Source organism: Etheostoma spectabile, chromosome 5 (genome assembly GCF_008692095.1).
Source record: "Etheostoma spectabile isolate EspeVRDwgs_2016 chromosome 5, UIUC_Espe_1.0, whole genome shotgun sequence".
NCBI classification, from domain to species: domain Eukaryota; kingdom Metazoa; phylum Chordata; class Actinopteri; order Perciformes; family Percidae; genus Etheostoma; species Etheostoma spectabile.
Genome location: NC_045737.1, coordinates 8,852,273 through 8,863,878, shown reverse-complemented (window position 1 = coordinate 8,863,878; position 11,606 = coordinate 8,852,273). Strand labels below are relative to the sequence as shown.

The 11,606-nt window shown below is 40.7% G+C and overlaps 2 protein-coding genes across 2 annotated transcripts; both read left to right on the top strand.

Annotated features, from left to right (window-relative positions):
• The first annotated feature begins 447 nt into the window (after positions 1-447).
• On the top strand, positions 448-4,400 carry riok2 (RIO kinase 2 (yeast)). The gene is made up of 10 exons (XM_032515708.1): positions 448-699; positions 857-995; positions 1,097-1,213; positions 1,653-1,828; positions 1,963-2,051; positions 2,168-2,359; positions 2,463-2,555; positions 2,822-3,229; positions 3,498-3,597; positions 3,965-4,400. The coding sequence occupies exons 1-10, from the start codon at positions 634-636 to the stop codon at positions 4,124-4,126; spliced, it is 1,542 nt and encodes a 513-aa protein (XP_032371599.1). The 5' UTR covers positions 448-633; the 3' UTR covers positions 4,127-4,400.
• Positions 4,401-5,585: 1,185 nt separating this feature from the next.
• On the top strand, positions 5,586-10,449 carry LOC116689260 (protein limb expression 1). The gene is made up of 6 exons (XM_032515727.1): positions 5,586-5,819; positions 6,345-6,541; positions 8,197-8,337; positions 8,433-8,528; positions 9,550-9,627; positions 9,742-10,449. The coding sequence occupies exons 1-6, from the start codon at positions 5,669-5,671 to the stop codon at positions 10,150-10,152; spliced, it is 1,074 nt and encodes a 357-aa protein (XP_032371618.1). The 5' UTR covers positions 5,586-5,668; the 3' UTR covers positions 10,153-10,449.
• The last annotated feature ends 1,157 nt before the right edge of the window (positions 10,450-11,606 follow it).

Genomic DNA, 11,606 nt, shown 5'->3' with positions numbered 1-11,606 from the left:
ATGCAATCCAAAAGTGAAATTAAAGTGCCACTCAAAGCTTACAGATGCAAAACATTTAAGCCTTATAAAGTGCTGGAGAAATATTTTTGAAGTTTGAAAACAGGTTAAAAAAAATCTGTAGGCTGTGGAATAGTTTTTAGAATGACATTAAGTAAAAATAGAAATATGTCTATGTTCCTTGACCACATGTAAACAGAGCGCGTCCTTACCATAGACTGTTAATACTAATATTAATATATGGTCCTTACAGGATGTGCACCCGTGTGTGTCTCCTGACTTTCACCACTTTACCACTAGGTGGTAGTAAACATCTCCTTTCAGAGCCTTTTTTATGCATCCATGCTCATGTGATGTTAATGCTAATGATATCTGTTGTTTTATTATTCAATTTCATTTTTATTATTATTATTATTTACGCTGAAACATTGTTAACGTATGTTGAGTAAACTCTTGCGTGTTGTATTACCGTGTCTTAGTTACGTATAGTGCGTCGAATGTAGAACGTAGAATGAAGTGACCGTTTCCGTTCCCCGTACTTCCGCTTTGCACGTGTGTATACTAAAAATGTGGAGCACTGAGTACCAGTAATAATATTCTAAACACACACTCGCTAACTGTTATTCGGTTGAAAACATGGGGAAGCTGAATGTCGTGGTTTTGAGATACTTATCTCGAGATGACTTCCGAGTCCTCACAGCGGTAAGTAGCGAGTTAGCTAGCTGAGCTAACTTGCTGAGCTAGCTAACTGCTTAGTGCCATATAGCTAGTTGACCTGTGCTAGGCTAGCCTTGGTCGGTTTATTTCAGCACTCTAATGATCTATTCTGGTTTCTTCATGTGAACTTCCCTTCACACAGGTTGAGATGGGGATGAAGAACCATGAGATAGTCCCAGTGAGTCTCCTGTCCTCCATCGCTAGCCTCAAACACGGCGGCTGCAACAAGATCCTCAGAGAGCTTGTCAAACACAAACTTGTGGCCTATGAACGCAACAAGAGTAAGAAAACACACATGAATGCTAACTGAACCTCAATAGTCTTGTCAGAAATGGCACATGTAGGTTATTCGTCTAATGCTGCATGTGTATGTGGATTTCAGCTGTGCAAGGTTACAGGCTGAATAACGGAGGATATGACTACTTGGCTTTAAAGACCTTGTGCTCCAGAGAGGTGCTCATTTCAGTTGGCAATCAGATGGGTGTGGGCAAAGAGTCAGGTAAGAAAAAAAAACGTTCACATAGCCACCTTTTGTTTGGCATGCGTGATTCGGTTAGAATCAATGGCATGAAACGAGTTTGTTACCATTGATACGTACAGTATAGCTATATCATAATAAGCTTCACACCAGGAAAGTCAAGTGTTTAATACGTATATGCAGATTCATCTCAGAGAAATACACGCATGCAGAAAGTTTCAAATAATATTGAAGTATTTTCAGCCCTGTTGTGATTTTTTTTTTTCTTCTTACCCCTAACCATAAAGAAATGCCGAGATGTATATTTAACTGTAGTGTTTCAAAAGGCCTTAGTTTGTGTAATGATTCTCTGCATGTTGATCTAATAACATCTGTTCTCTGTCAGGTTCCCAAGCTGCTTAATCAAGGTCAGAAACTTTTAATGTTCATAAAAATATTTGTTTGTGCTCACATCCTGTAGATATATATATTGTGGCGAGCCCAAACAACGAGCAGTACGCTCTAAAGCTTCACAGATTGGGTCGTACCTCCTTTAGGAACCTGAAGAACAAGAGAGATTACCACCAACACAGAAAAAACATTTCCTGGCTCTACCTCTCTCGCCTTTCTGCCATGAAGGAGTTTGCCTACATGAAGGTAATGGAACAAATCGGACAACGTATTTAAGTTATGTGGTATAGAAAGAAAGGTGTCCCTCAGCAATTCATAAGATGGGCAATAGGAATCCAGTTTTGTCTGGGGCATCTTTTGAGTCATCTCCTACTTTTCAGGCGTTGTATGATCGGGGCTTTCCTGTTCCCAAACCTGTGGACTATAACAGACATGCTGTTGTGATGGAGTTCATCAATGGATATCCACTGTATGTAAACAAGCCATCCTTCTTGCTTGCTTTATATAATACAATACCAATAGCACACTTTCCTACTCTCTGCTCCTTATATAATTTGTGTTTATTGTGTGTGTGACATCTTCCAGGTATCAGGTGCATGAGCTGCAGGATCCACCTGCACTGTACAATGAGTTCATGGAGCTCATAGTCAAACTGGCCAATCACGGCCTGATTCATGGAGACTTCAACGAGTTCAACCTCATGCTGGATGACCAGGACCACATAACTATGATTGACTTCCCTCAAATGGTGTCCACCTCGCATCCTAATGCTGAATGGTTGGTGTCTCCGTTAAAAAAATGAATAAGAACCTAAAATGAATGAATAAAACAAAACAAAAAGATGTATCCCTTATTCCCTTTACCTGACTGTGTTTCATAGGTATTTTGACAGAGATGTCAAATGTATCAAAGATTTCTTTGCCAAACGATACAATTACGAGAGCGCAGTCTTCCCAACCTTCAAAGATATCAGGTAACTGTTCCTATTCATGATTCATTTGCTCCAAAACTTCTTCAAATACAATAAAAATGTGTTTTAGATGTCTGTAAGCTTTTTTTTAGTGACCCTGACCAAAATGTCTTTTGTTGTCTGCTATGTGAAATGGAACTTGATTTTATTTACTTGTACTTCATTCAACATTTGTCCCAATATTAAGAAAAAAGTATATTATGCATTGGTAATTGTCTTTTCTACATTCATTTAAAAACCTGATTTGTTTTCACTGTTTATTCCTACAGGCGGTCTTATTCTCTAGATGTCGAAGTCTCAGCTAGTGGCTTCACCAAGGATCTGGAGAGAGATGCTGCGTTGCTACACCCAGCTGGACCTGAGGAAGAGGACGAAGAGGAGGGTGATGATGAAGAGACGACAGACGAGGAGGTAGAAAAAGAAGAAGAGAGTGTGGACATGGAGGAATATAAGCATGCAATGCTGGAACTGGAAGGTCTGAAAGTCAGCGACTCTCATCCAGACATACAAGATAAGGAGAATAAGAGTGAAAAGGGGGAAAAACAAAAAGGAACTGAGACATCTACTCCTAGAAGGGATGAAGAGGGGGACTTAGAGAAAGAGTTGAATGAGGCAGAGGATGAGTGTCCAGAGTTAGAAGACCTTTCCGCCTCCAACAAAGAGTTCAAACCCTTCAGGTAACAATGATGGAAAGTTAACATAACCACCTGTAACTGTGGTACAGATTCAACAAATAATTCTAGGTCTGTGAATACAAGTGCCTGGTATCTTCAGAAATGGTCTAAACATTTCAGAGACATTTGACTAAAATATAGCATCACTTGTGTCAAATTAAGCCGGTTGGTTAAAAACATGCAAATTACACCCCAAGGCTGAATTTATGTTTTGTTTATTTTTGCTGTAAAATGTCCCATAATAGCAATTGATTTGTGTTTTCTACTGCAGGGACTCAGACAGTCTTCTACATATGGCAGAACACAGGAGGATGAGGACGGACAGTGAGGTTACAATGGGCAGTATAGGGAGCTGCTCTACAATACCACCAGTAAGTAAAACACAAACACACAGCTGTTTGCAGTTAATGTATTATACAAGGGTCAATGCGAGAGTGAAGGACACTAATACAGTACCGTTACAAAATACAAATACTCTGACTGAGATGATCACTTGGAAGTTTGGGTGTTTTACCAGACATTGTAGCAATCCTATTACACCGTTTTGACTAAAATTGAAATGTCCTGTAGATGTTGCTAAAGAGCTTTAACATTGTGTTGCAGGTTATCAAAGAATGTGATGGGCGTTTTGTAGCAGACACATCAAGATACTGTTATGTCTGCCTTGCTGTAATTGTCAGCCTGTTATGAATGCGTGCATTCATCTGTAGTAACCTGCTGTCGTTTTGCTGTCTGCAGGAGGTAGTCCGTCAGAAGGTGCGGAGGCAGCTCACCAAACAACAGAAGACAGCACAGAGGAGACGTCTGCAGAAGGGAGAAGCCAACTTGGTGACCAAATCCAGGAGAGAAAACCGAGATAACATCAAATCTAGTATGGAGACCGCCTCTTTCTGGGGATAAATGGGACTGCAGAGATGGACTGAATTCATGTCAACATTTTTTTTTGTATGGTTAACACGTATGCTGCTTTGTTCCTCTGCTCTGTCTGAAATGATAGTTGATGAAAAACAACTCAACTGTGCCTTACTGTTATGGAAAATACATGAGAGAAGAGGGAAAACAAACTGTATTCAGCAGCAGTAGTGAACTATCAAGATCAACATCCAGTCTATTGTAAATATCAACTACTTATAATAAACCTGTGTGTTTGATAATTAAACCATTTTAAACATTACTCAAAATGTGTGTTTTTCTCTGTTTAATCAAAAGAATGGTTTAAAATTAAAGTAAGTAAAATGAACATTTGTTTGTCAGGACATTATATGCACCTGTGCTTTACATGTTTGCTATTCAAGTGAGCACATTCTTTTAAGTTGATAGTCGCAAATCAACTTCAAAGATGGCTACAAAAAAACAATAAGTGTTGCCATTATTGTAGTTTCAAGTTCATTCTGGGTGCATTGCTGACAGTGACTGATGTGGATTTAAGAATCAAACAGAATGCAAGTTCATAGAGCGCTTTCATTTTATGCTAAACTCCTGTGATTCAATGGTCTCCCAACTATTATGGTGGTTTGAATAGACAGCTACCTCCACCCTCCCAGCAACCAATCAAAAAGTAAAGTGACACAAGCATGTGCAAACATAACATGCTCCAAAACACACCAATACATTCAGCATGAAATACACACGCATATCCTTTCGCTCTGTCCTGAGTCAACTGAGGCATGACATGTAACAGATGAGAAAGCAGAGGACTTTGGAGCTAAGAAACCACAACTTTCTGAGAATTTGGTTCATTTATATGTAAGAGGCTTTCAGAGAACGGGTGAATTCAGACCTGAACAATGGCCATTCATATTGAAGCGGGTGAATGGAGCTCAGAGACCCTGGCCTCTGTGGGCTCAAATTAGTGTGTGAAGTCAAAAGTATACCAATCCCACACATCTTAGACACTACATGTTTGGTAGAATTGTCCCTAACATGCTGGTCACTGAAGGTATATCAAATAAAGGAAGCATCCAGTAATATACCTTTCCACAGACAACTTATGTATTTCCTGTTTCTCAACGTGGTACATTGTGCCATCTGTGGTTCAACTTGGCAATTTTGTGGAGGTCTGTGGAGGTTTAGCTGCCCAGCTCTGTTCAGGGATTAGCCAGTTTCACGGCCCAAAGGGAGGGGCTCAGCATTCCAGCTAGCCACCTCTATGTGTGTGTGTGTGTGTGTGTGTGTGTGTGTGTGTGTGTGTTGTGTGTGTGTGTGTGTGTGTGTGTGTGTGTGTGTGTGGAAAGAGTGAGGGGCCCTCTGAGCTAATTGGCAGCGAGGGTGACAAAGGTGGTCCGCTTCAAAAGAGAAACCCTGGTGGGATCCTCACACAGGAGAGGAGGAGGAGGGGAGAAAGGGAGAGGGAGTGGAGGGTATTTCAGATTTTGAACTTATTCCTTATGATGTTCCCATCCGGAGCTGGGATGGCGGGGCTGGTTGCTCATTTATAGGGTCATGTTTACTGTTTTGATGGACCATTTTGATGTGACAAGTGGACTGATTGTGTTTGATGCACCTGTGGAAGGAAAGATGAGTAAAGTGGAAGTAGAGGACAGCATCATGTCATACCTGTCTCAGAGTGAGACCGACACCAGGCCCAAAGACTGTGAGTAACGGAGAAGCTTTGTGAGAAACTTAGTTAGACAGGAAGTAGACACATCTTTGTTTTAGATATCTGAATCTGATTGCTACAATTGTTGCAACTGTATTAACCACTGTTGTAAATGATAAAAAAACAGGCTTAATTTTGTTACATTTCCTGCAAAGTATTCTTCCAAGAGTCAGTCAACTTATCCCCGCTGCTATAGACTGAGATGCAGTAAATAGTTGAGCAAACAGTGACGAACACAGGAAACTTTTAAACCAATTTTAGGGTTAGAAAAGGGTTACAAAATGTTGATTTGTAGAAGTTATGGGGTGGCACGTACAGTTCCTAATCCTGCTTAAATAAACACTGTCTGGGAATGCTGATTTACAGAGGTCCGACTTGTATATTTATGTTAAAATGTACACATTCTCACAGGTTTACCCAGTATGATACTAGAATAAACCTTTTAGGAAAGTTATCAGTATATTTTACATATTAAAAAAAGTTAATCATGATTGATGAAATGTGTCCACTTGTGTGCAGTGAATGTAGTGGCCATGCTCCATAACTTCTGGGAGCAGAGGCAGACAGGTCAGTTAAAGGGTTCCTCCAGTGAGTCAGATGGTTCTGCAGCCATCCCGACAGAGAGCTTGCTGCTGTACGAGTCTGCACCGTCCCCTGGTCCTCCATACGTCTGCTATGTCACCCTGCCTGGAGGAAGCTGCTTTGGTAACTATAAGGTGAGTTTATCATCAACTGGGATGAACTGCGCTGTGTCAGTGAGACACTAGTTGTCCTTAATGTGATGTTGGAAGGACACATACTTGACCAGCAATAAGCTAAAAGTTAGTATTTTTAAGAATTATGATGCAGTTGGTGTTTCTGTTCTATGTAAATGGCTAGTTTGGCTATTGTTTTGAATTTACTACATATACTAGGGGTGGGGAGAAAAATCAACACAGCATAGTATCGCAATATTTTCAGTGGCAATACTATATCGATACACAGGCGCCAAGTAGCCTATCGATCTTTTATTACATATGTGTTGGTCAGTTTGTCTGCTTGACAATGCCATTTTGCAGCAATAAAATTGAAGTGATATGAACAAACAGAGAAATGTATCTTTTTAGATAAAACAGATGTTGAAAAAGTTTCCTTTTTTGGGACATTATTTGAAATTGGGAAAAAATTAGATGTTGGAAAAAGGGTCATAAATTGCGATATATCGCAGAATATTGCAATATGTTTAAAATTGTAAAAATATCGTATTGTGGTATGAGTATCATGATGATATCGTATCAGGAGGCGTGTGGTGATTCCCACCACTAACACATACATAATACTAATACTAGACCTTTTCACAGATACAAAACATTCCAAAGGGCCCCAAGTTGATTTCCTGTTGCAGTGTATGTGAATGACATCAACTGACAAGAAGTTAACAAGGGGCCAGGCTGTTGCCTAGCAATGGAATTCCATTGAAAAAGTCATATTTTTATAAAGCCATTTATTTTATTTGCCAAGTAGATTTACACATACAAGGAATGTATCCTCTGCATTGAACCTATCCCAACTCATTAGAAGCAATGCACAGCCATAGTCTGGTGCCTGGGGACAGCCAGTACCTACTGTACATCAAGGGCAATGGCAGGAGCTACTTAGCATGCAAGTCTTTATGGCGGGGGGGGGGGGGGGGGGGACCAGAAACCCACCCCAACACAGGGAGAAGATGCAAACGCCACATAGAAAGGCCCTGCCCGGACTGGGGAGTGAACCTACAGTAGTACGCAGCTGTGCTATCCAGTGATCCAGCGTTCCACCTAAAACACAGGTTCATCTCAAATTGCTTCTCGTCATTTTGCTTCAGAAGTCCAGAATAAATCAACTCAACAACTATATAACACCCCCAGAATCAAGCTTTCTCACAAACTGTTGTTTTTCTGAGCAAAACATTTGTTGCATTACATCAACTTTCATATTCAGAGTTAAGTGCTCACTAGCAACACTTGAATGTCATTCAGTGGGAACACGCATACGGTCACACACACTTTCAAGGTTGTTTCACATTGATGTTCTGTTTAAGTCCAATAATGCCTCTCAATGGGCTCATTGTAACTCAGACAGCAGCCCACGGTTCAGAGAAGGCATGTGATTAGTTATCTGTGAATGCCTCTAATCTCATTGGTGATTTAAATTCTGATCCCATGATTAGCTCAAATGAATGTAAAACCATCATTATTTGACTAATAGTGGGCTCCCATTCACAGACAGGTCTTATTGACTGAACTTAGTCAACCCTTGACTCTGCTCGGCAATGTTTCATAAAATTTCCCCTCTCTTTTTTGCACTCCTTTGAAATTTTACACGTTCATGTTGATCATCTCCTCATCCACAGGTGTCTGACACTCAGGCACAGGCTCGGAGGGATGCAGCTCGCGTGGCCCTGATGAACTCACTTGTGAACGAGCTGCCGTGTCGACGCATTAACCTTCAGTTCATCACACAGAGTTTACAGCAGGCGGCCACAGACAGTGCTGTGAGTGGGATCCAGAGCAAACGCACAGTATTGCACCTTATTGCAAGAATCAAGTCTTACCATGAATGCTGACTTGCACTGTTGTCTCCGTAAAGGTCTCCATAGAAGATGCTTCCGATTCAAGCACCAGTATAGGAACCTACAGTTTACTGCTCCACTCCTACATAGGAAGGACCATGCTTGAGTTCCAGGTAAAACATAAAGCCAAGGCCTATTCTGCTAAATGTTCTTGTAGCTGTACTGATTAATCATGTGGTAATTGTATGAAAGATCTATTTACCTCAAAGGATTCAGGCTTTGTGAAGAGGTACTTATAAAGCCAAACATAACAAGAATCCCAACCACTGGGTGGTTATCCCACCCTCCATTGTTATCATTACCTCTCTAGTATGTTTTTGCTAATGTATTCCCATTCCATCTCAGGGCGGGGAGTCAGGGTATGAAACACCTTATATTTCTACCTTTGTGTAAATAAGCATATGTCTGCAGAAAGAGGGTTATTAGTAGGAGGAAATGGGTTCATTATCATTCCATGGCTCGCAGGGGAAAAAATAGTTTCCCAGAAATACAACCCTCCATACGTGCACTTTGTCCCTCCCGGGGAAAAGGGAATGTTTCCCACACTACTTTAATCTTGCCACACAGCTTACCATGGGAAAGCAGCTGTCAGTGCTTGAGTCATTTTTAAATCAGTCAAGCGGGAATGTTTGACAGTTTGGGCATGACCTTTTAAAAGTCACAGGCAGATCCATTGGGAAACAAGCAAACGCCAGCAAACCCCGGACTTCAACCCCAGACAACGTCTGTGTCATATTTTCCATCTTTGTATTATGAGGTTTCAGTTAATGTATATTATTTCTCTGTTAAACACTATTGTCACAAGCTCTTAACACATGGCAGTTGTTCATCCAGACAGCGTTTTATAAATCAGGGTGAAACCTACATGGTCCCTAAAGATTTGCAATAACCTTTCAATCCAATCCTCCACAGTTTAGGTGTGGGTTCAAGAAGCAGCCACATAATATGTTATCTTTGTCAGACCTATGTACACAGAGCTGGATGTTTGGGTTTGTTATTCAAGTCATTACTCATGGGGTTGCACAAGACTTTCTCTCTCTCTCTCTCTCTCTCTCTCTCTCTCTCTCTCTCTCTCTTTCTCTCTCTCTCTCTCTCATTCCAACCCACTTTCTCCCCCTCTCTTTCCATGTGTAGGAGATGATGACAATTTTCCAATTGTTGCAGTGGAACGGGACACTGAAGGCTCTGAGGGAAAGGCAGTGTTCTCGACAGGTACAGGTCTTGTCAAGAACATATCTCATCCCTGGTTTCAACTAACTTTGTTGAAGCATCAGTATATCTGCTGCTACAAACTGATGATAACTAATATTCTCATCTCACCCTCAGAGTGTGATTTCCTATTACTCTCAGCGAGGACTTGATGAGTACATGCGCAGCAGCATGGCTCTGGATTGGCTCGGACGGGAGCAGAGGTTGCCGGGGCGACTCGGGGAGGAGCTGCAGGTGGCGCAGAGGGAGCTGGTGTTGGCCAGGCGGCAAGGCATAGAGCTGCGCTTCTACAAGGAAAAGACAGAGATCCTCAGCTTGGCTCTAAGTCAAGCATACATTCACCACACACCTGAGGACTACAGCGAGGCGCCCAGTCACACATACAACCAAGAACAACTTCCTTTACACCCATTACACAACCAGGACACAGAAATCCAGATAACTCCACCCTACGGTCCTTCACCAACCCTCCATAAAAACACAAAGCAAACAGTCTGTCAAACCTCTGGCAAACACATGCCCTCCTAACAGTCCTTCACCATGCTAACATCAGACTTATGCGCCTTTAAAAGACTTTGAATAGACTGAAGCAGAAGGTAGAGGATGGATGTTGTCATTAGAATGAGCTAAAACTCTGCCACTGGAAATTTGCATCTGTTTGGGAGTACAGAAAATATCAAGCATGGTCATGGTCTTCATGTTCAGTGTAAACAGAAGTGTTCTGTAAGCACAACAGTTACAGATATTATTTTAAATTGTGTAGTAATACTGTTCTAACCTCATCAACAATCTGTTGTGACTATAGAACTTAAAGATACGTGTAGATTTACAATTTTTACTACAAGAAATACAGCAGTTAAATGATTTAAATCCATTAGCAGAAAATGTTAAACTGTAGCAGTGACCATCTCTATGTTTTTACAAAGAGCACTCTACTTGACTGCCTTAGCTTATATGTATGTTTAGTGATGTCTTTTTGAGAAATATATTGTGATACACAATGTCACCTGTAATTTAAAATACAGGAGTTTTAAAATGATGTATTTAGCCTATGAACTGCTTCATCTGCCAGCAACTCAGTACTTTTTCAATCGTCACTCTTCCTTTCTCCGTCTCTGTCTAGCATGCCATCTGGCTTGTCATTTGCCTAAATGGAAATTACTTGCCAGGGCGCTTCGCATGCTGACTGACTGACTGTTTGACAGGTTGGATGACGTATTGGCTGCATGCTGTTGGAGAGTCTTTCATGATTGTGATACACATTCATTTGATGATGTCAGAGACCAGCTGGATATACAATACAATGTGGTTTGTAGTATCATGAGATAAAGGATGGTCTCGTCAACTGCAGCTATAATTATGATCATGATAAAATGCTTACAGGCTTATAGTTTTTGATTATCTTTGGTTTGGTTGGTTGGTGGGTGTGAATGTATTTTAAAGGGAAATGTTTTTGTTTGTTAAAAAAAAAAATCATTATAATATTCACTTGTAAATAAATGTTTTCTGTGACTCATGACTTGTCATGTGCAGTCATATTAACCAACTCTGAACTGGGAAAACTGTTTCTTTCTGTGTGTGTGTGTGTGTGTTGTGTTGTGTGTGTGTGGTGTTGTGTGTGTGTGTGTGTGTTGTGTGTGTGGGGTGTGGTTGTGGTGTGTGTGTGTTTGTTGGGTGTGTGTGTGTGTGTGTGGTGTGTGTGTGTGTGTGTGGTGTGGTGGGTGTGTGTGTGTGTTGTGTTGTGTGTGTGTACATAAATCATAGTCTCAAAATATACTTAAACTACCAAACGAAAAAGTTATCATGCTGATTGACCAATTTCAGAATTATATGTATTATATTGTTAATTATAATTATTGGTGCTTCAATGTGTACATCTCTTTAATGTTGGAAGCTGGTAAAAGTGGAGCTATTTGTGACTACTTTATGTACTTCCTGGTAGGTTAACCTCTAATAATAAATAATAAACCTATTGTTGATTT